Source organism: Oculina patagonica, chromosome 1, assembly GCF_052425735.1.
Source record: "Oculina patagonica isolate OP01 chromosome 1, crgOcupat, whole genome shotgun sequence".
In the NCBI taxonomy this organism is placed as follows: Eukaryota; Metazoa; Cnidaria; class Anthozoa; order Scleractinia; family Oculinidae; genus Oculina; species Oculina patagonica.
Window position 1 is genome coordinate 38,171,696 of NC_135758.1, and position 24,394 is coordinate 38,196,089.

Below are 24,394 nucleotides of genomic sequence, written 5' to 3' on the forward strand. Positions count from 1 at the left end.
TAAGAAAAAAATTAACGTGATTAATAATTCGATTCAATTTTTGGCTTAACGAGTAAAACCATATGAGGCAATAGAGTATATGTAAATTTACCTGCTCTAGCGTGCAATAACAGATCTGCTGGTGGTGGCGGTGGCGGTTTTGTCGATGGGGGTGGTGGTGGGGGTTTTGTCGATGGTGGTGGTGGTGGTGGTTTTGTCGATGGTGGTGGTGGCGGCGGCGGTCCTGCATAGTAATAATATAATAAGTAGTAAAATCAAGCCAGTCGAAAATGATAACAATTTAGCGCGTCAATCTAAACATGAAGAATTTCACGTGATTAATAGTTAACCGTTGGCAAGCGGCGCCTTTCGATTCAATTCTTTGCGTAACGGCTAAAATCATACGAGGTGAGAGTATATGTCAACTTACCTGCTCTAATTGACCGCTGTAAAAAAGCCGCGCCTGATGTATCTGTTGACAGAAAGGGAGTTCATGTGATTCAAGCTATGTAGGCACATTACAACAGGATGTAAGGACACGGAAAATTAAAGTGGGTATATTCTTATATCTGATTTTTTTTTTTGTCTTCTAATAGCCATGATCTAATTTTATTTTCCTTATCACACACAAAAAAATTAGCGACAAAGAGATTTTGCGACTAAGCAGTATGCGCGAAAATCAAGTACCAAATGCCTTGTTTTCAAGGTAATCTTAATAAAAAGTTTTATTCATAACAGTGCTGATCATTTCAAAAGAATTCTTAATTAAGTCGTAGGAGCAAAACGTGAACATTTAGTGACTACTTAAGGTTGAAGCATAACGCAAAAGCAGTAGCTTTACCTTTCCAATCAGAAAATTCATTTGTTTTGAAAATTTCTTGTCGGATAATAATATATTTACTTGTTAACAGTTTGTTACTCGTAAAATTTCTCATTAAAAGATTAGTTTATTATATGAAATGCTATACGCAGTGAAAACAGAGAGGGGAAGAATGAATGATTTGTTTACCTTGTACAAGAACAAGAAGGAACAAAAAGGCGCCAAGCTTCATCATCATGCTTAAACCTGAAAAAAAAAGCTCTTGAGTCTGAAAATCTACCGGAGTCCAAAAAAAGTGTCTTGAAAATTAATTTTTGAGAATGTGTAAAAACCCTCTGAAGAAACAACAGATGGGCCAAATTTGATGGGTCAAGTAAAATTCGAGAACTGTAAGTCATTTTTGACATAGGTGTGCTATGTCCCACATAGCACACTTGTTGGTGTTAGCACACCTGGTATGAAATATTAAACTAGTAATTACTATATATAAGGGTGTAGAATAAAAGGTCTAAAAAAGTAAACAATCGTTTTACTACTAAAATTCCCCCGGGTAAATGATGAAAAGGATGAGTTGAAGAACAATTAACCCATGCATTTGGAATCTGAAAAAATCTACCGGAGTCCTGAATAAGTCGTGAATAATTGGTTTCGGAAAAGGATAGAAACTCTGAAGCAACAACAGATGGTCCTTATTTGATGTGTCAAGTAAACTTGAAGAACTGCCAGTCATTTGACACGCCTGTATTTACTGAAGATTAAAACTAATAATGACTTTATTTCAGTGTGAAGAGTTGAGAAAAGAAAACTTTTTTCACATTAATCGAAGGCACTTGAGAATAAAACTGCCTTAAAAAAAATTATCAAATCCAATCAATATCCGGCAACTTGATTTTACTTGTAAACTTGAATTACTATTCATGCTATCTGATTCTTTTAGCTGGATATTTTCAGCGGCAACGCGCAGTGATTTCTGGGATTTGTATGCCATGAAGATAGGCATGCAAATACTGAGTTGGTGAAAATTTGACCGTCCTTGTGGCGTGGCCTTTTATTTCGTTGTCATTTTTACAAAAGTTAGAAACTTAGGGGTAACCGAGTAATCAGTTGCCAGCAAAGGTGAGGGATTACCTTCAAAAATGAAACAGGAATAACATGGCCTAGTATTGTTGAGGTAGGATAATCTTTGTTATTAAATTCCAGTTGGGTCATGTAATGAGTTTAGAGTGAACGATTTCAGGGCGATTTTTGCTTGATTTCAGTTGGACTACAACCGGGTTAAAGAACTCGGAGAGCAAGGAATTAAATCTTGCCGTTTTCACGTCATGATCGAAGTCAACTCGAATATTATAGATTTCACTTACAATAGAGAACCAATTTTTCAGCTCGAGCAATCTAACGGAATGTACACTCTTTTCCTCTTATAAGAACGTCTAATTTTGCGGCAGAGGCTGGACCGAAACTGAACGTCATTTTTTTTTCATCTTTTGAGCCTAAAATGTTCTTAGCAAGTTCTCTAGTTACGCGAGATAGAATTTCAGCAAACCCGATATGAATGTGACCACTAAAACCAGAAAAAGATCACTGTACATGTGCACTGTGCCCAAAGGAATGACTGATAAAAAGGTTCTCTTTTCAATGTTGTTTTGCAGTTATTTTTTCTCAGCAAATTCACTTTATTCAGGCTCTTCCACAATTGAGAATGACAAGAAAATATAGCCTGAGCTCTACAAATTTTTAAAGCTTTTTGATAAATATCTGCTGTATTTAAACAAAGAAAATGTAATTCGATAGAGATTCATGTTGATACTAGGTGTTTTTGGCTCAATGTAGAACTGAATAAAAATGCTTTACTTCTTATTCTCAGCTCGGGTACGTTCGTAGCATGTTCTCAAAATCTGGGTCAATTTCAGCCTCAACGTTAAACGTTATTAAAAAAAATGTTCTTATAAAAAGAGTGTTTTAAAATTGACTAGGATACATGAAAAACCACTGAAATTTAATCGAATGAATTGGTTTCGCGTTTTATTTTAAAGAATTTGGTCAAGATAAAGCAGTGATGGACTAATTCAAATTTCAGTGATTCGTGGAGATAAGAGACCCGATGAAACCCTATGTGTTGTAACCAACATTTAGAAACGAAATATTTCTCGTAGCCAAATTTCTCGTATAACGAGCGAGCCTCAGGTATAACATTAATAGCGAATATCGGACCGGATAAAACTTATAACGAATATCGGATATAACGTGTAACGAAAATCAGATATAATTAACACAATTTTCAGAAGCGAGCGATAATTTTAACACAAATGCATCAGTAAAAGAGGAATAAAAAGTAAAAGAAAAATGAATACAATTAAAGAAGCAAAAAAGGGTGTGTACTTACCTTCTTTACTTGAGAGCACAAATTAGTCTGCTTAGTCCGTCTTTCGGAGAAGATTGAACCAGAAGAATGGAAGGGTCTATTCCTTTCCCCAGTTCAGCAAATTGACCTAGCTAGATCGAGATTCACACCTTTTACACTCTTCTCTTCACGATTAAGCATGCGCCCCTGTAACATTGCACCCCTCGCACTGTAAATAAAGTGACATAACCTGACGTATCAGACCCACGATTTGTTTTTTCAAGTTTTTCCGAAGTAAATATATCAATATCTAACGACATTACCTTGTATCTCATTACGGCGAATTTTAGCGACAATGTTGCACTTTTTTATTTTGAACTAAATTGCGACACTAAATTTTCGCGTTTTGCATAATGTCTTGAATCCAAGTCACTTAGCTGTTTTTCGCGATATTACCGTTCAGATGAGATTTCAAGTATAAGATAAAGATAAGATAAGAAACTTTATTTAAGTGTCAAAGCCTTATAGCCTGGAAAATAAAACCATACTAATTAGGGGACACTGCTAAAAACTAAAAGCTACACTAATACTAAATATAAATACAATATTTCAGTATTTCAAGTAGTTCTGTGTTAAACGTAATGTAAACAGGCAAACTGTCTTCTGTTTGCTTTTATGGAGTCCTGCGTGGAAGCTAGAAAGTTCTTCAAAGGTGTATTAACATGGAAGAATACATACTTCATTACAACAAAAAGTTGAACGTTGATAAAGATAGTCACTAAAGCCGTTTTTCGCGATATTAGCGTTCAGACGAGATTTCAAGTATTTCAAGTAGTTTCGTGTTCAGTAAACGTAATGTAAACAGGCAAAGTGTCCAATGTTTGCTTTTATTGAGTCCACGTATCAAACCCACGATTTGTTTTTTCAAGTTTTTCTTAAGTAAATATATCAATAACTAGCGATATTACCTTGTATCTTATTACGGCAAATTTCAGCGACAACATTGTACTTTTTTATTTTGAACTGAATTGCTGCAACACTAAATTTTCGCGTTTTGCATAATGTCTTGAATCCAAGTCACTTAGCTGTTTTTCGCGATATTACCGTTCAGATGAGATTTCAAGTATTTCAAATAGTTTCGTGTTAAACGTAATGTAAACAGGCAAACTGTCTTCTGTTTGCTTTTATTGAGTCCTGCGTGGAAGCTAGAAAGTTCTTCAAAGGTGTATTAACATGGAAGAATACATACCTCATTACAACAAAAAGTTGAACGTTGATAAAGATAGTAATGAAAGAATAATCACGAGTCTGAGGAAAATTAAATCACTGTTAAGGTGGATTTCCACTGACGCGTAATGTTTTACGTGCGTGAAAAAATTTAGAGACAATGTATGAACACCTTGCGTAAACGTGTACGCAAGCCGTTCATACATTGTCTCTTATGTTTTTCACGCACGTAAACGCACGTAAAAAAATTACGCATCAGTGGAAATCCACATTTAGGGATTAAAATGGTCATTTGATTTTACTTGGCTTGCATGGTTTTTAATTTTCGCCGCACTAAATTTTCTTTTCTGTTATCAATTTTGGGGGAGGATTTGATGTGGCAAAAATAGGGTGAGGCTAAATCGCGTGGGTTGGTGTGGTCGTGGGTAGTACGGCTTGGGTCGTGCGTCGTGCGTCGTGGCCACCTGGCACATGATGAAGAGAAACAATCTCAATGATTAGTTACCTATGGGAAAACCATTTTTATTTGATAAAACACATTTTACTTACATTTCTAAAGCACAATTTGTTTTTTTTTTCTTTGTGTCTGCCGAACAGTTTTTTTGAGTGTGGCCTGAAAAATGCAAGTATATGTTTCACCTTAGCCTGCGCGTTTGCCGAGCAACGTTTTGTTAGCTGTTCATTCCCATTCCCTATTCCGTGTTGAGTAAATGATCATTTCACATTCATTGTTTTCTTTTCATCTCTAAGTTTAAACGATTCACGGTTTCTCGTCGGCTTTTCAAGAGATAAAGAGGAGATGAACAAATGAGGCCTACTCTTCTGCTAATAATTGATTAACTGTAAATCACAAATAAAACTAGCCCAGGGTTGCAACCTAACGTTTGAGTCTTTTGTTTTAACTTAAAGGGTTTCACCAAACACTTAATGGGATTCTTGTTTCTCTGTTTGGTCAATTTTTGTGGATTTCATGAAACAAAAAGAATAGCAGTTGTTCCTAACAGTAATCGAATAAGTAGCGTGGGAACGTTTAAGTATCCCTGAAGTTATGATTTATAATAAACTTTACTCAAGTGTCTTTGCAACTGGGGAATACATGCTTGCCGAAAGAATAAATAGGTGAAGGAGTGAGAGAGTGAATTCAAATTGCCTTGTTAAGCATTACATACTTTGCCGTAATTTTAAAATTTACAGGAAGCATGCAGTTACACGGCATTTACATCAGAAATCCACCGTGGAAAAGAGATGACATTTGAAACAACAAATTTCGATCTCAGACGCAAGACGCACGACCCACGAAGCACAACCCACGTTCCACCCACCCAAGCCAATTAGACAATCTCGCGAAAATGTCTTGTTTCAAAAGAGTTGTTTTACTAAAGATGGAGAGTAAGACGTTGCAGTGGTAGTCATGGTCAGCTTACGACTGGTAAAGCAGAAACCGAATTCAATCCATCAAACCAAAGTGAGTTCTGAATTTTTTTTTTTTTGTTAGTCAATAATATATAGTGCTATTTTCAAGTTTGATTTAGTATTTAGGAAATTTGTTTTGACCTTAGAAGCTGGTTAAACAAATCACGTTTTTGCATGTTTCAATATATGTACGAAAATAAATTTAAAAAACTGCGAAGTTTTTTTAAAGAAAGGATTTTCAGTCATCATATAAAAGTTGGAAGCACGGGAAAACGATTCTATGTCAACCATTTAATCAAAGAGTTATTATTTTTAAAGGAAAACGTTTTTTATATTTCAGAAAAGAAATTGCTTGTATTCCTTACATCTCTCTATGCGAGAATTTGCCACCATTTAATACGAGACTGTTATTCTGTAGTTCACGATTTACACCTTTTGCCCTTCAAGAATGCAAGATGAATGTTCATTAGTGTTAACAAGTTAGCGTTGAGATAATTATTTTGATGATGGATTTCAGTTCCATTAAGCAATTCTGTTACAAAATTCACACAGTGTCTTTCGACAGAACATAGTGACACGTGGATGAAAATGAAATCTCGTATTAAAGTAGTTAGTCAAGGAATGGTCTCTTTTTCAATGTACATGTGAAGTTTCGAATATGTTAAAGGACCGTAAGAAATGTTACAGATCCATTTTCCCAGAAGTTCGTAATTTCGATTTTCCCTAATATTGACTATATTAGGTTCGCAGATACGCCGTACATGCAAAATTATAAACACCGCACACTCTTTATGTCTTCTTGTTACTCTCTTTACCCACTGGTTTAGACATCACCAGATAATGAATTCAGCTCATAGAAACATGGGAAAGGACGCAAATCTGGCTGCTAATCAATTCGAAAGAAGAGGAAGAAAGAAGATATGATAGAAGGTAGCCATGCTTCACCAACGTCTGACCAGGCTTGTTATATTATGCATGCATTATGCGATCGTGAGGGGACTGGATCTTTGATTGATTGGTTAAATAGCGGAAATTGATTATTCTGAAGGTTGATTAAGGCTTCAGTTAAAATGAACTGAAGCTGGTTACCAAGGACAGTTGTTCTTTCTTATATGAACTATTAACAGTGTTTTCCTCTCTTCTTTAAGGGTTTCATCCTACTACCACTGTACCAAAGAGCGGGAGTGTTCTTTGCAAGCCAACCATTTAATTATATTATATTGAACTGAGCAGCAATCGGTCTGTTCTCGAAATATTTAAGGATAAATTATAATTTGTGAACGGATCGGACTTTTTCTTTGCCACTCGAAGGTAGTTTTGTGCAGGCTTACACGACGAACTAGCCACTCGTGGAACGTGAAAATTGTTAGTCCGGTCTTCTCATGCGTACATTTTAATCCACAACTGTTTGTCAAACGACTTTATATAGGCTGCGAAGAAGGCAGCACATTGGTCACCATCCTAGAAAAATGATATAATAAAGAAAAACAAATGAAGGAAAGGCATCAGCTCCAAAGGCAGCAGACTCCTCTGTGATCTAGGCATAGGGGGATCTGGGTCCAAGACTAATTTGCGTGACAAATTTTCGTCACGGTTTCACTGGACATGGCGGTCGCCTTCGGTCGGCATTTTATTATTCTTTTCGCTCTGAAATGTTGTCAAGCAGCCACATTAGTAATGTTTCCCTCTACTGGTAAGAGCCATTTCATGGTGTTTACAAAACTCGCAGAGGAATTAGCTCAAAGAGGACACAAGGTCCGGCAAGTACATTCTTTCTGCAAATATAATATACATAAGCTTACATTATTGTGATGCTTTACAAAGCTTTTCCCTCGTGCCTAGTTTAGATTCATGAAGAAATGACTAATCATTACAAAGTGTATTGAGAGATATTGCAGGTTCAGGGTTGCTTTGTGTCTTATTGCATACTTTTACAAACTTGTTTGAAATCGTATACAAGCAGTTGGACTTCGTTAATATATAAATTTACATCACAAATACAAAGCAACGTGTTCTATTGATCCCATTCGTTCTAAATTGCATTTTGTAGTTTACTCGGTGGGTCTACTGCTTCTAAAGTTTGTTAACGTATACAGTGATATTCAAAGAACCTTAATTTTCGTCCTCACAAATTTTAAGAGGTCACAAATATTCAGAATATATTTTGTTGCGTGACTTAACTGTTTTCTATCCCCCGTTGCTCGCTTTTAATAGTTAAGTCCCAAATGGAAATGCAATATGTTAGTGTTTTCTTACTCGGAAAACAAAGCCCAAAGGGACTAACAAATGATGTTAATGTTTTCTGGCATGCAAGTATGTGTATTTATGGTAATGCTGTTACCTGTTGTTACCCGTTACCTATCTCTAGCGTGACAAGTGTCACGTAAGGCCACAAATAGTGCCACAAATGGGGTTGCAACACCTTGGATTTCCTTTATCAAGCTCAACCACTTAAAACCCGTTTTATTTGTTTCATAGGTTCAAGTTGTTGTCGGAGATACTGAAAGCTATGTGACAAGTCAGCCAAACGTTCGCATTTACAAGACACCTCAGCCGCTTTATCAAATCATGCTTACTCGCCGTGGGCCAAAGAAAGGTCTTGATGTTGTATCAGAGATGGCAAGCATGTCCAAACTAATGGCTATGTACTGTGAAGGGGTACTGAATGACAAAGAGCTTATAAATGACATCCGAAATGCTGATCTCATTGTCGGCGACGGGTTGTACATGTGCTCGTCTCTGATCGCCAGCAAATTCTCATTACTTCATATTGTCGTTCTTTTAAACACTCTCAATCTGCCGGCCATGCGTGCATTTGGTGTCCCACTTATGCCATCTTTTGTACCTCAGTTCAAGTCAACCTTGGCAGACGAAATGTCTTTTGTAGAACGATTGCAAAACATTTATCACTGGATTCTTGTTTACTGTGCTTTTAACTACGGTATGGTGCCTCCGTTTCATGATCTAAAGGAGAAATACAATATTGCACCGGACGAAACTATTTATGAGACTGTTGGAAGAGTTGATTTAATCATATCGCAAAAGCCTTTTATTCTGGAGTATCCAAGGCCAGTTTTACCAAGTAAGTTTGCTTTGTGTTATTTATTCAACAACGATAATATTTTTTTTGCTCAAGTGCACTTACATGAATAGTTAAAAGAAAACAAAAAGAATTACATGTTAAGAAACTAGTTGAGCCTGGGGACTGAGGTTACTAAATGGAGACGAGAAAAAACATCAAATCTGTGCGTGTTTGGGAGGGAAGCTTGAGTGGCTTTCGTCAGTTGTGCTACAGTCTTCCAAACACGGTTGATCATGTGATACAACCAAATGTACCACGTGATGCATGTTTCTTGGATGTCGCAGTCCAATGGGAAGAGTAGAATTTCAAATAAACTAAAATATAGTCTTAAGACACAGAAACGAGTGTTTTGCCTTTATAAAAAAAGGTATTTTAATTTTCCACAAAATATTGCTAGCATCTTAGATCAGTAAACTGACTCGTTGCAAGTCCTTGCAGTGCCAAGGTCTACTAACATTTTGTGGTCTTCGCTTTTCTGGTTGTGAATGTGCATTTAAATAGTACTATTCTTGATTTCATTTTGTTTTCCTTTATACGTTTCTAGATACTAAAGTTGTCGGCCCACTTCTGACAGCTCCTGCCAAACCCTTGCCGGACGAGTTTGAGGAATTTATGCAGGAGTCTGGGGACGAAGGCGTGATTCTAGTATCGTTCGGTACCATTATGGGGAATATAAACGAGAAAATGTTGGCATTACTGGCGGATGCTTTCTCGAGAGTTTCTCAAAGAATAATTTGGAAACTTAATATAGGTAAGTGTTTGCTTTAAGGAAGTGTTTTATGTCATATTCCATGGAAAAGCATTTCCGATAACAAAAACCAGGCTCGAGATCCGTTTAGATTTTAGACCAAATGTTTTTATAATTAAACCTGAAATGTTTTTTTATGAATATGGTAGCCTTTGAATCACGTATATTGACGTCGACTGATCTCAATCTCCACAAAACAGAAGCAATAAAAACATTTTTAATTTATACAAGAGAAATTAAACCCTCGATCAACTTTCAATCCTGGGTCTGTGTTAATCGGCTTTCGACCAACCCGGCCTTGGGTTGAGTGAGGCTCAATTGTGGGAGTAAAGTGTCTTGACTAAGAACCTAGTTTCACAAGGACCAAAGCTAGTGCTTGAACCCGGAGCTCTCGATCTGGAGTCCACAATAACCATTAGTTCACTGTTCATCACAATTCACATATACTTTACTTGATGTGACACCAATCTAGGGGAAACAAAGGTTAAATTAAGCAACAACATCAAAGTGGCATCATGGCTGCCTCAAAACGACATCCTCGGTCACAACAAAACAAAGCTGTTCATAAATCATGGAGGTGGTCATGGATTAATGGAGGCAGCCTATCACGGTGTCCCCATGATCTGCACACCTTTCTTTGGGGATCAGTACGATAATGCGTATTTAGCTAAACGGAAAGGATTCGCCGAGGTTGTAAACTTAGACGCGATCACAGCAGATGAGTTGATAGAAGTCATCAGTAGAGTTATATCAAACAAGAGGTATGCAATCAGCCATACGCTACTCGCAATAGTTATTAAAAACTAGTAATGGTATATTGCAATAACTGCGTTTTGATTGGTTAACAGGCAATGGTATATGAGCTCATATACCATTGACCACAAATATGGTAGCCAAAACGCGTCAACGAAAATAGCTGGGGAGCTCAAATATTGCAATTCTTTGAGCGTTTATAATACAACAATTATTGCACTCGTGCTTATTGGATATGAGATCGTTATAGCCAACTCGGCGCTACGCACCTCGTTGACTATCTACCATCTCATACACAACGCTCGCTCGTGGAGTAATTGTTAACTAAATATCACCAAGGGGTAGAAGCATCGGTCTCCTTTGAACCAGCAATTTTGTTCAGAGGTGCTGAACAAAACATCCTCATGACTATGTGTTTTCAAAGCCTGTGCGCTTTTGAGATTGGTTTCTCGACCGTTATAGCATTATTTAATAGGTCGTCAAAACAAAGGCAATGGTATGATAAACCGACAGATAATAAACCGACAGATTAAAATTTCTGCATCATCCAACCGTCGCCCAACCTCGTCCCTAGGGTCTTCTTTGTTCTCAAAATGGCGGCTTGTTGAGCCACCATTTAGGTTATTGTTAACGTTCTTACAATCATATTACTGTAATTAAGAAAGAGATTTACGTCACACTTTCTAGTAAGTTTGCTCTATTTCATATATTCCGTTCCCTGTCTCGCACCGCTAGCGCTTAAATTTTGAACTATAAACAACTTGCTTACTTTTACTTCGAAAACATTATAGTGCATTTTGATTCAGCAAACAGTACGTCAAAATTCATTTATGTTTAATTGTTTATTTATTTACAGTTATCGTGAGTCTGCAGTCAGATTGTCCAAGTTTGTAAAACTTCTGCCTCGCTCTCCTGTGCAAGAAGCCGCTGACTGGATTGAATATACGCACGCTGTGGGTGGATTACAACACCTGCGCCCGCGATGTTTGGACTTACCGTTCTACAAACTTTACTTCTTAGATGTTCTGTTTGTTATATTTCTAACGTTTGCATTTCTATGGTTCAGTTTAAAGTATCTTCTTTCACGGTGGTTTGATATGAGAAATAATGGGCTTGCTGACAAAGAAAAGAGACTCTGAAAAAAGACGGAATGCCTCCTAATTCAACGTCTTTATTCGGGAACTATGATCATAGGTACGATCCACCATGTTCGATCCTTAACGGCTCATTAGACAATAAAAATACTATTAATACTATTTTATTGATTCTCAACCCGGTTTGTCCAGTCCTTCTAACATTATACTTTGAACGTTTTAAACGTGACCTGTGATTGGTTGCACCAATACTGCGCGCGCAATGTTCTGTTCACTGTTACACCTTGTTTCACTGAGAGGGGGGAGGGACAGGAGAGTAAATCTCCCTCCTCCCTACTTTTTTGCGCCAATTTCTCCCTCCTTCCTTTTTTTTTTTTAGTCAAAATTTCTCCTTCCTCCCTAATTTTTTTGGCCATTTCTCCCTCCTCCCTATTCTGTACCTCCCCCCTCCTCTGAGAACTTTCTATATAGTAGTTTAGCAGCACTCGTAGGCATATAATTCTACTAGTCCTCTAGTGTAGCAGCTGCTATTGTTTCTGGGTTTACGGGCGTTGTTCCTGTTGTTTGTACTGTTGTTCTCTTAGCCTGCGAACAGGCTTTCTGGCTCTCTGGAAAGCCTGTTCGCAGGCTATTGTTCTCTCGAAGATCAAAGTAGCGAGCCACGCGACTGGGAATGTCTAGTTCTCCGAAATAACTCGATTGTTTGCATAAGAATATACTGATACAATTTGCCCTTTGCCATCACGCTTCCGATAACAGTTCGCTTTAAAAAAGTTAATTGTGAATAAAAACTACTAACAGTGGTTTAACGGACTCAGAGTTAAAAGTTTTAATTTTAAAATATATCGACGTTATTTTTTATGTCTTCAGTCGAGTGAATTTAATTTGATACGTGATCTTCGACTACGTCACCGTTGTAGCGCGTTATAAACATGCATGGAAGGTAGATCCACCTCCTCCCCCCCCCCCCCCCCCCCCGTCCCAGTCCCGATTTGGTGTGGGGACGTGCTCCCTATTAAATAGACTAAACTCAGAAGGCGTAAACATTACGTCGGGTTTTTTTTCGGAAAACTTTATTGAAAACACTCAAAACTTACAAAAAAAGTTACATCATCACACTACTCTACTTTACTTTACGTGTAAGTTAGAGTAGTCGAAATATTTTGAAATTAACACTTGCTTTTCTGATACACGTTAGCTGAAATGCAGAGTGCAACTTTGCATGCACCAATTTACGGAGCTGACGTTGACAAGCAGTTTAGTTTAGACCACTTGTACACCATGGTGTACGATGTCGTGCCTCGGGCCTTAATTCGATTCTAAACTAATGGAACTGAAATGTTTAAAAGACTAATTATAACAACCTCAATAACAAAAAAGAAATATTTGTGTTAATCAGTCCGTTTTTCAATTTGCCTTCTCTTTCTTTGTAGATCCTGACAAACACCTAATTACAGATTTCAACATGAATCTAATAGCTAATAAAGCAACAACTAAGATTAAAAATGCTAAGAACAAAATATCAAGAAGATAAAGCTGATAAAACGGTAGATCCAGGCCCCTTGGTCTGAGATACTGTAAGCCACCTAGAGCCTGCGTGTATTCCACCCAATCAGCGGCTTCTTTGACAGGCGGTCGTGGCAGTTGCTTGACGGATTTTGATATTCGCGCCACTGACTCGCGGTAACTAGAAGAAAGATGTCACTTTTTTTAATTTCACATATTTTAAGGCAATGCAGTTCCTAAAGCTACTTAGTGGTACACCACTTTACAAGAACGTGCCGCCGAGAAGAGAATCACTTTTCTCATTCGTTTTGTTCAGAAAAATCTCAGATTACTTTCGACACTCGAAGATCGCTCTTAACCGTACTAAAGCCAGAAGTTCATAATTATCAACTTTATGATTTAACTGATATTCCGCGGGGAGAGGTTGGTGGCTCATACTCCGCGCAGAATTTAGGGTTGTGTTATAGTATATCTAGTAGTAATCTTTTATGATGAGGATGCCAACATCACAGTAAAGTGGTTTACCGAGGGGAACGGCCTCCAGAAGAGTATTGTTGTACGTCCTACCTTGGTTGTGTTAACACCTTGCGAATCAAGCTAACAAACTCTTCTGCTGACGTAGTCCCCAAGTTCACCACCTCAGCAAACCTAGCTTCCTTTGCGAGCCGGGCGTTATCAAACTGATCTCCATGGAAAGGCGACAAAATCATGGGCACCCCGTGGTACGTAGATTCCAGAAGGCCGTTGACTCCTGCGTGTCCTATAAATAGACGCGTCTTGGGATGGCCAAGAATGTCATTCTGTGGTGTCCACGTCAACAGTTTGACATTGTCGCTCAATGAGATCTTGGACATGCCTGTTAAGTTTGAGAAAGAAGAAATAGTCTAGCGGTATGCAATGTTGTCTCCAGTTAATCTATACGATTGCGTGCAAGTCATTTGTGTTGTTTTGGAAAAAAATTGTATCAATTTGCGCTAATTGGTAACCTCATAAGGAAATGATGAAATCCAAGATGGCGGACCAAATGATGTGTTATGACATCATAACCCACAGCTATAAACCATTTTAACAAGTAGAACAAGTTTAATGCGGTAAAATGAGGGCATAATGGTTTAGAGGCGTCCCTTTTATATTGTATGCCAAAAACGGACTTTAGGAAAGTCTTAGATGATCAGGTATGGGTATGATCTTAGATGTACTTCCTATAGCTAACTGCTGGGAATATGAACAAAACCATTTTCATTTATCATCTCAGGTCAAACTGGTTTGGTCGACATACCCTTCAGTTTGAGTTTCCATATAATCTTTTGTGGTATTTTGGAGAACGCTGTAGCCATCATTTGCAGTAATGCTTCATCCATGTCCTCTACGACCGTACCAAACGACACCAAGATCACACCTTCGTCCCCAGCTTTCTTCATGAACTGATCCAACTCGTTTGGTAGGGGTTTGGCGGGACTGGGTAGGAATGGACCAACAACTCGAGTGTCTTGAAGTAAGCATGTTTGAAAAATACTAATCAATCAGTCAAACAATAAATCAAATGCCAGAAAAGACAGAGGGGCAGACCGGGTATTGAAAGGCACGAACTGATGCTTCTTAAATCGTTTGTTTTCTTGATCTAGTTTGGTAATACACCCTTTCCTTCCCCACCCACTCAACAACAATAATTCACTTAGCTCCTTGTCTTATACTGCAAGCATACCCCTCTTAAAGAAAGTATATATTGATGTCTCCTCCTTCGTCCATTTCCGCTAGCTCGCGCTCGCAGTCTACTATCTGCAAGAGGAGACTACTCAAGTCAGTGACCAGGAAACCGAGTTGCAATGAGTCAGTGTAAGGCAGTTTTCGGTCACCCTGGAATCTTCTCCGAAGGGCAAGAAATCTTATTTCACAAGCTACCACAAAATAAAATGGAGCAAAGAGCAATCTATATCATTAGTCAGTTCTAAAGTGGCAATTCAACTACGTTTCTGATATTCGAAGGCAATAATTGTGAGGAACTTTAAAATATAGAACAAAGTACACCTTTTGCAACTAAGATGCTTACTTGGAAAGATTGGCCTTGCAGGTTCTAACGTGAAATCCATTTGACTGATAATCATATCAACTCTGCCAAGAGTTTCTTGGATGTCGTTGTTGGGTGTGATGTTGTGCTTCGTCTTAACCTTGTTGAACATCGGGCATAAATAGTAAATGTGTACCACATACAATTTCATCCACTGGAAGACATTCTGCACTCTGTCCATGAAATTCATGCCGTGTTTATAATGAGCATGCCACCGGCACTGCGGCACATACGAGAGAGGGGAGGGTAATCCAAACGCAATCGACATGGGTGAAGAGAGCGAGGATACAGACAGGATAACATGTGGAACTGACAATTTATCCGCAACTAAAGACGAACACAAATATAATAATTCGCCAACAACAAGATCCGCGTGCCTTATTTCGTCCATCAACTCGGCGTCGCTAAGCATTTCATCGCAGTAGGTTGACTGCAGCTCCAAAAAAACGCTCATCATCTCCATTTCACCTAGGTTAGGCATATTGGGTAGGGATCTGATAAACGTTGCTGCGAACTTGTCATCTTTGAAAACTTGTACGTTTGAATCATTTGCGGCGTAAGTCTGGGTCGCTCCCACAAATATCTTCACCTGCATGTGCCAAACAGAAAAAAATTTCAATGATTATCGTTTTTCAAGTTACTAAATGACACTTTAAGCTTATCAAAACTTCGTTATTGTACTTAACAAAATGTAAATACCACTGCACGACAATGAACCCTAAGTTTTTTATTCATTGTTAAGTTAAGGTTGTGAAACATTTTCAACACTGGACTTCGTCCCAAGGACACTTTTCCCCTTAAAGGAGGAAAGTGCCTTGGGACGAGACTGAAGATAAATACAAGCTTTTACACAACTACTTTTACTCCAAACTACTAGGTAGAAGAGCTCAGTGGTTGACACGTATCGAACGCTGGAAGCGACTGAAAACCACTGAACTCTTCTACCTTGTCATGTTATTTATACACGGTAAACATGATATAGAAAATGGGCGAAAATAGCTCCAAATTGCTTGCAAACACGTTGTGACGATAGCAAACAACACCAAGTTATGTTTCGTCCACTTAGTTTCGTTTTTATTTATTGTTCAAAAGTTCCCGGTTTAAAACCCATACAAATTGTTCTACTATTACAAAGCACACCATTTATATGCAAATATCATGCTTGGGCCACCTGACAGGGGATCTTGAATAGAGTCACGCTCGGCGACATTTCCGAGCATAAAGTAAACAAGAACAGACGCGGTCGATTCTGAACAATTTTGAGAGTCACTAAGAAATATTTTACCAGGATTCTAACTGCTCTATGTTCTTAACATTTAAGTATACCTTGCTAACCGTACTTTCCCACTTAATCCACTTATTACCATTTTAACAGCAGGTTCTGCGAATATAAAACTCTTTCAAAAATGAAATATTTCTTCATTAAAAGTCAGCCCTTTCTGAGAAAACAATAAGCTGTTTCATTCTACCATATTTAAATTCCTTACTTGACACAACGATATACTCTTTGCTAGGGGCAGCAGTAGATTGTTAAAACTAATAAATCGTAAGGTGGAAGAATGAAAATTTGTAGCTCTAAATTGCATACCTTATGACCTCTCTCAGCCAGTTCTTGCCCAACCCTAGCGACAAACATATAATGGCTCCTTCCCATCATTGGAAACATGGCAAAATACGCAGCCGAGCAACTTGAAAGAATTGAAAGATACAACAGCGTTCGAAATGCCGCCATAGTGCACGATGGAATGAAGTTTTGAATACTGGCACAACAGCAGCTGAAACAAACTTTTGTCACGCAAACCAAACGGCAATCTCGTGCCCAGATTGTGCCCGCAGCTCCTCGGTCAGCGGTAGGGTCGCTGGAACACACTGCACTTGATGAGATTGTTTTCAGGTCAGAAATTGTGGTCTTCCGGTTTTTATCGCGCATGCTCAAGACTTAAGCAGAAGTAAAATTTCACGTAAATCGAGGATGCTGTACTATTTTTAACACACCATCGACGGAACTACAGTATTTATGGAAGTAACAAAAGTAATAATAATTTTCTGCAAGAAAGAAGAAGAAAGATAGCATTTGGTTTCTTTCCGCTATTTTTGTTTTAAATGAAGGTCTTGCTTGCCTTCCACATGCGTCTACTTTCGAAGACTGTGGGCGTGTGTCCGTGGCAAACTATTGTTCTGTTCATTAATTTTTTTGTTTGGTGACTTTCGCGTTGCTGTTAATACATAAACTTACAATATTATTGAATCAAAGGCTTCTTGCTGATAGCGCGTCTTTCTGTTGATAGCAAATACTATCAAAACAGCTTATCAGATTGCATGTCTTTGAGAAAGCAACTTTTTCTTGTTGAATGACGGTAATATTAATTAGGACATTCAAAGGCCACCCGGTCAACACTATTCAGTTTAATGAGCAGTACCGCGACTCTGCATGTGCACATGTGTTATGATTTTTTGTTCATTTCTTTTCCTTCTGCAAAAAAAAAAAAAAAACGCGCAATGCTCAAATTCTACATTGCATTGATAGCGATTTTAAGGTATGCCGAAGTTCGGATATTTCGTCAACTAGAAAACCAAAATCATTTTTAGCATCGCTTGACATTTCTAAACAAACATCTGATACTCTTAAGAAGTTTGAAAGAACGTTTTAATGGATATTCTGTGACAATTTCGCTGTTGTCTGTGAACGAGCTCATTGTGATGAGAAGGCTCGGCTACCAAATCAAGCCTGGTTTCCAAGCTCCCCAAGAAAGTGATCCCAAAACAAATTGCTGACCGAGGAGCTGCGGGCACTCTCTGGGCAGTTTGGTCTGCAACTGGCCAGCGGTGTCTCCTCTTTTTGAATTGCGGAAAGATCCAATATCGATCTGAGTGGTCACTCTAGCTACTAGTTGCTTAGCTGTCTGTATGTAGATGCAATGCAACTTTGCATGCGACAATTTACGGCACTATAACGTTGGTAAGCAGTATAGTTTAGTCATTGTGTACAACAAAGCGTACGATGTCACGCCTTGGGCTTTATTCACTTTCTGTCAAAAATCAAAAATGTACTTTTCTAAACTACAATGGAATTGAAATATTCGAAAGACTTATTATAACTACTTCACAAGCCTTAATAACAAAAAAATAATTGTGTTAATCAATAAAAAGAGCTGTGTTCGTTTTTCAATTTGCCTTCTCTTTCTTTGTAGATCCTGACAAACAACTAATTACAGACTTTAACAAGAATCTGATAGCTAACAAAGCAACAACTAAGATTAAAAATGCTAAGAACAAAATATCAAGCAGATAGAGCTGATAAAACGGTAGATCCAGGCCCCTTGGTCTGAGGTACTTTAAGCCACCTTGAGCCTGCGTGTATTCCACCCAGTCAGCAGCTTCTTTGGCAGGCGTACGTGGCAGTTGCTTGACGGAGTTCGATATTCGTGCCGCGGACTTTCTGAGTGGTTACAATAGCTACTAGTTGTTTAGGTCATTCAGATGTATCGGCAAAGTTGTAAAAGAGCCCTATAATCACTGAACCCTTTACTGAACAAGCTTGTTCGATTCGGTCGGTTTTGGCGGGATCTGAGCTTGGTCTTATTCAGGGCCGTAACCAGACCTTTGCCATAGACGAGGCAAAATCTTGCTTGGGGGTACTGGGGGCATGCCCTCCAGAAAAGTTTGAAATCCAGAAGCTCTGTAACTTTTTTTCGATATTTTTCATGAGTTATTTCTTGAGAAAAATTAATCTTGTTCAACTTGGAATTTTTTTCCCAACAAAACATATTTTGTTTTCAATTTTCGGTTAAAATCTAGACGAGGCAAGTGCCTCGCCTTGCCTCTTGCTACTTACGGCCCTGTTATTGTTTTCTTTGAAATATGTAGCGAGTGCGTATAGGCCATTTTCAAAAATACCATAATACAGTGGAACCCCGATATAACGATATGCCAAGAGAGCAGTAAAATAATATCGTTACATGTATATCGAAGAATCGTTATACCGAAACTCCCGATATAACGATATGACCGTAAAATAACCGAAAATATCGTTATATCGGGGTAAACCTAACAAGTTCTTTTTACTGCATATTAGAGGAGGATAAAGAGAATAATTTTGATAAGACGAAAACTTAGAACACAGTATCATTTTCGTATATCATCGTACAAAGCTGTTTTTAGAAACGTTAGAGATGACTTGATTACCGTAATGTTATTGTAAATTAAGTTCGATGTTTTGCAAATAAAAAGTGTGACTGTGTACTGATAATATCGTTATATCGGGAGGATTTTACGTTCGGTCCGCTAAACTCTCATCGTTATATCGGGAATATCGTTATATCGAAGATCGTTATATCGGGGTTCCGTCCCATACATTTTACTGTAACTTTTGCTGGGACATAGAATATTCATCGTTATATCGGGAATATCGTTATATCGAGGATCGTTATATCGGGGTTCCACTGTACTCTTTGTTGTCCCTCCAAAATTTTGCATAAGCATTGTCTTGCTGTCCCAAGAGAAATTGAAAACAATGCTTATGCAAAATTTTGGAGGGACAACAAAGAGTAGTATTATGGTATTTTTGAAAATGGCCTATTGTAAGTTCACCTGGTCGGCTGCAGACTGCAGGTGGACAAATGAAATAGTTATTGTTTTATCCATTCCGCTTTGACTCAGTTGACAGTTGGAACACAACAAATCGAAAAATAATTGTGACTCGAGATTTACTAACGAAGCTTTGAGGTAATGATTCATTCGGATAAAATCTGGGAGAACCGAATAAAACTGTTAAAGTTGAGTACTGAGCTTGGGGCTTTCCACAAGTTGCTCGGCAACTTTTTGGCAAATTTTCATATTTCGAGCAACTTTTTCCCCTTTAAGCTAGCAACTTTTGTAATCCTTTCGAGCAGCTTGTTGCATTTTGTGCAATTTCTAGACCGAAGATCTCCGAAGATTGTCCGATTTTTGTCCGAAGGCCATACGAAAAATTGTGAAGATTAACGAAGTTTGCCGAAGATGTTCGTGAACATCCGATGACGTTTTGACTTTCGACTCATTCCGCATTAAAATATTTAACAATTAGACGGCAAGCTGGAGGTTTCTACCAGCCGGCTTTCTACTATCAAAAGCCGGTAGAAACCGAGAGCGAGCCGTCTAATCGTTTTAGCACAACCCAGTGGCTGATCTATTAAACACACAATATCGCTGGAGTTGGTTTTTTGAAGGATTTGTTGATACAATTCAGCAACTTATTTTTGAATAATTTCGAGCAACTTGTGGAAAGCCCTAACTGTCAGTGAGCTTTTGTACTTATATAAGAAATGCAGTAGCGTTAGCTTAAAATCTGCATTGAAGTTACTTTTCTATTTTGGCAGTTCTTTAAGCGTTGTCGTATTAACTGAAAAATAAGCCCACACAACTTAAATGAAGCAGAAAGAGACAATGGCCTCAGGGGCGGATACAGGGGGGGTGGATAGGGTGGATATCCACCCCCCATTTTTCAGTAAAAAAAAATCGAAATGTCACTTTATTTGAAATAGAAAATAAAGAAAGAAAGAAAAATTAGCTCTCGCTCATGTCTGGTTGTTGTTACGCCACGTTTCGCCGTCTGCCGGCACTTAGGGTTAGGGTTAGGGTTAGGGTAAGGCCCTAATGGCCTGCCATCCACCCCCCCCCCCCTTTTGAAATCCTGGATCCGCCCCTGCGCCAACGCTTCTTTGCTTCCTTCTCGCGCGCCATTATTATCAGGGGCACCCAACAGACTGTTTCGGTGAATATTTGTTCGGAAGACCTATAATCGCCTACGATTTTCGGATTAAAGTGTGATGAAAAACTGAAGTTTTCTTCAGCTCAACATTTTGTGTCATAGGGAAAGTAATGCCTGTTGTTTTCGGAGAGTGAAAAATATCTTTTTGGGTACGAAAAAAGGCCAGCTACGATTTTCGAGAAGGCAACAGCGGCTCGTATATTCGGGTAACAATGTTTCGTTCCCTAAAATTTTCTGAAGTTTGAGAGTTCAGCGAACGTTTTCGAAAAGATACACTTTTCTTAGCATTTAAAAATAAGGCTTTAAATTGCACATAATGGACAGTTATAACGTGTAAACGATGTTTCAAAACCTATAGTAAAATTTTCTCGTTGGGTGCCCCTGTTAATTTTTTTCATTTGAAACCCGGCTGCCCAGCTGCGGTCATCCTCGGGGCGTTTCAGGAAAAAAATCAATCCAACAAGCTATTTAAGATGATGAAGTCATAAACACCTGAAAATGATCCAGGCAGCGATCATGACATGCGAAACGTCCAGAAACTGATATTTTGTCTTGATTAGCATCACAAGTAGAGCTCAAAAGTGTCTTCGTTGCTAATTTGAGGGGCTTTTGCGTTCAAAGTTGGAAGGAGACTTTTGAAACACCCTTACCTGTGAAAAAGAAGAACGTCGTCGGTACCTATAGAAAATACAGTCAACTCCCGCCTTGCGGGCACCTTGTTATTGCGGACAGGATTTTAAGTCACGGCGAATAGGAATTACAGAAAATAACTCCCGCTACTACGGACTTTCTCTATTACGGACACCAAATGGTGGTCCCGAAGGTGTCCGTAATAGTGCGAGTTGAAACGAAGCCTCCGATAGCTTCACAAGTGTAAGAGAACATTGATTTTAAAATTTCGCCAGATAGCTCAGTTGAAAACCTGATCAGGAATCGTTCGCGATTAGGGAAACATCTCACGTTCAGCTGCGGTCTTCCTCGGGGCGTGTCAGGAAAAAATATCAATCCAAAAAGCTATTTAGGATGATGAAGTCATAAACACCTGAAAATGATCCAGGCAGCGATCATGACATGCGAAACGTCCAGAAACTGATATTTTGTCTTGATTGGCATCACAAGTAGAGATCAAAAGTGTCTTCGTTGCTTATTTGAGGGGCTTTTGCGTTCAACGTTGGAAGGAGACTTTTGAAACACCCTTACCTGTAAAAAAGAAGAACGTCGTCGGTACCTATAGAAAATACAGTTAACTCCCGCCTTGCGGACACCTTGTTATTGCGGTCCCGAAGGTGTCCGTAATAGTGCGAGTTGAAACGAAGCCTCCGATAGCTTCACGTACAAGTGTAAGAGAACATTAATTTTAAAATTTCGCTAGACAGTTCAGTTGAAAACCTGATCAGGAATCGTTCTCGATTAGGAAAACATCTCCCGTTTGAAGATCATGAAAAACCGCCTCTGTGACGAACTGCAGCTGTACCAGCCGACGGACTCTGAAGCTAGAGGCTGGTGTTCATCGTACATTGTTAACATAGTCTTGAACGCTTTCTTATGCATCACTGCCATCTCTTTGAACAGCGTCACAATCCAGGCGTTAAGAAGAACTTCGTCGTTGCCAAAGCCTTTGAAAACACTGCTGCTGAGTCTTGCTGTTTCAGACCTTGGTGTTGGCTTGCTGTGGAAACCCTTTAACATCGCACTTCTGGTGAAATGGTTACAGAAAAATAAACACAACTATCCAACTTGCGCGTTGTATACCGCATATGTGTTTATTCAATCCTTGTTTTGTATCGCTTCGTTTTTAGGTGTTATGGCTTTAAGTGTAGACAGATTCTTGGCAATTCATCTTCATCTCAGATACCAGGAGCTTGTGACTCGCAAGCGTGTTGTTACGGCGGTGTTCTCAATATGGATGTTCAGTGCATTTTTTTCGTTATTAAGGCTGTGGGTGCCTTTGGTGGCTTTTTCCATAATGCAGGTTGTTTTCCTCGCTCTCGCAGCGGTACTTCATTTCAAAATTTATTTAGCCGTACGGCGCCACAGAAATCAAATTCATGCCCTACAAGCACAGATAGCACAGAATGGCCAAATAGCAAACGTTGTTAGGCTGAGAAAGTCTGCTCTCGCTACAATATACATGTATCTAGTGTTTCTGGCTTGCTGTCTGCCACAGGGTCAGGTTTTAGTATGACTTTCATTACGATATACGGACCAAGCAGCGCTATAAAGGGGTTTAGTCTCTATTCATTAACCCTGTTGTATCTCAATTCATCTTTGAACCCTGTTATTTACTGCTGGAGGATAGCGACAGATTCGACACGCTATCATGGACATGCTGCGAAATATATTTCCAAGTCACAACTGACAATAAAGCCGTTACATTCGACAAATGAGCAAATGACACTCATGATCAGAACAACATTATCGTTTACTTCACTTGTGCTTCAACAACACGATGCAGCATTTCTATTAAGCTGCTTGACTGCATATGTTCTATACATATGATTAGATTGATTAGAAATTTTATATAATTTTTATATTTCTTATGAGGCCTGGAAAATAATACCATACTAATTAGGGGACACTGCTGGAAGCGGAAAGCTGAGACTAATACTATTTATAAATACCAGCTATAAATATATATAGGTTATTATTATATGTTTATCTGTTACCTTAGCGATTTTAACATTGTACTGAAGAAAACTTTCCCGTTTTACACCGAGATTAAGTGCTACTTGAAAATCCAATGACGTGTGTTGGTATTAATTAAAAATCCACAAATGGTGACCTGGGGCCCGTTTCTCAAAACGCCCCGTTAACTTTTCATGGAAATTGCCTTAAAACGCCGTGGTATGGGTATGGATCTGTATCTTAGAAAGAGAGTGGTGTCTAGGCCTGACATTATCAAGTTGTAGTGTACGTGGAAGCTTATTCACATAAAAACATTGTTATGGGATCATAAACTTGTCCTCAAAAGGTTTGAGTTTCGCAATATTAAGCTTTTGCTCGAAATGCTCGCAAAACTTTTAGTGGACGTTCGTTAGCATCGGGCTCGGCACATTTCTACAAGTGCTGCATACTCGAGTTTTGATGAAGTAGCTTTTTGAAAAGTGCTCGTTGCTCGCAAGGTTATTTTTGTGATGCTGTGCTCGAAAGAAAAGTGGTGTGGACTCGACATTCTCAAGTCATAATGCTACGTGAAAGACCATCTTGATAAAAACCTATTGTTTAGGGTTGAGTCACATAGTGGAGAATGAATTTATACCTTTAATTTATTTTATTTTTTAAAGGTTATTTTGTTGATCAGTGAGTGTACCTTCATAGTTTTAGCATAGTTTATACAGAAACTTAGAAACCTTCTCGTGACACTGTACTTTTAAGCTTCTGCGAAAGTGACTTGAAAAAGTATCTACCTGTGTGCTTAAGTTCGTCGCTTACGTTTGCCAAAAATATATTGTAATGCAGATATACATACACCTTCGGTTATTCGATGGCTTAACAGAAAATACGAGCAGATATTTTGCGAGTTGCGTAGTATTTTTCCGAGCCCCTTAGGGGCAAAGAAAAATACGAGCAATGGGCAAAATCTCCTTGCGTTTATTGAATAAGAGATTTGTTAT

General features: G+C 38.6%; 2 protein-coding genes across 3 annotated transcripts; one reads left to right on the plus strand and one right to left on the minus strand.

The window, feature by feature from the left end:
- Positions 1-6,667: 6,667 nt before the first annotated feature.
- On the plus strand, positions 6,668-11,613 carry LOC144629119 (UDP-glucuronosyltransferase 2C1-like). 2 transcript variants are annotated; one of them, XM_078487327.1, is made up of 6 exons: positions 6,668-6,710; positions 6,929-7,019; positions 8,259-8,862; positions 9,407-9,613; positions 10,083-10,371; positions 11,220-11,613. In XM_078487327.1, exons 3-6 carry the CDS (start codon positions 8,349-8,351, stop codon positions 11,500-11,502), a joined length of 1,293 nt encoding a protein of 430 aa, XP_078343453.1. In that variant the 5' UTR covers positions 6,668-6,710; positions 6,929-7,019; positions 8,259-8,348; the 3' UTR covers positions 11,503-11,613. The 2 variants fall into 2 exon arrangements, with proteins under 2 accessions (XP_078343453.1, XP_078343444.1); XM_078487318.1 differs by lacking the exons at positions 6,668-6,710; positions 6,929-7,019 and adding an exon at positions 7,218-7,535.
- Positions 11,614-12,442: 829 nt separating this feature from the next.
- LOC144629083 (UDP-glucuronosyltransferase 2C1-like) lies at positions 12,443-17,058 on the minus strand. Its single transcript, XM_078487273.1, has 5 exons — positions 16,620-17,058; positions 15,014-15,620; positions 14,243-14,452; positions 13,531-13,819; positions 12,443-13,144 (listed from the first exon to the last, which is right to left on the minus strand). Exons 1-5 carry the CDS (start codon positions 16,959-16,961, stop codon positions 12,865-12,867), a joined length of 1,728 nt encoding a protein of 575 aa, XP_078343399.1. The 5' UTR covers positions 16,962-17,058; the 3' UTR covers positions 12,443-12,864.
- Positions 17,059-24,394: the final 7,336 nt, after the last annotated feature.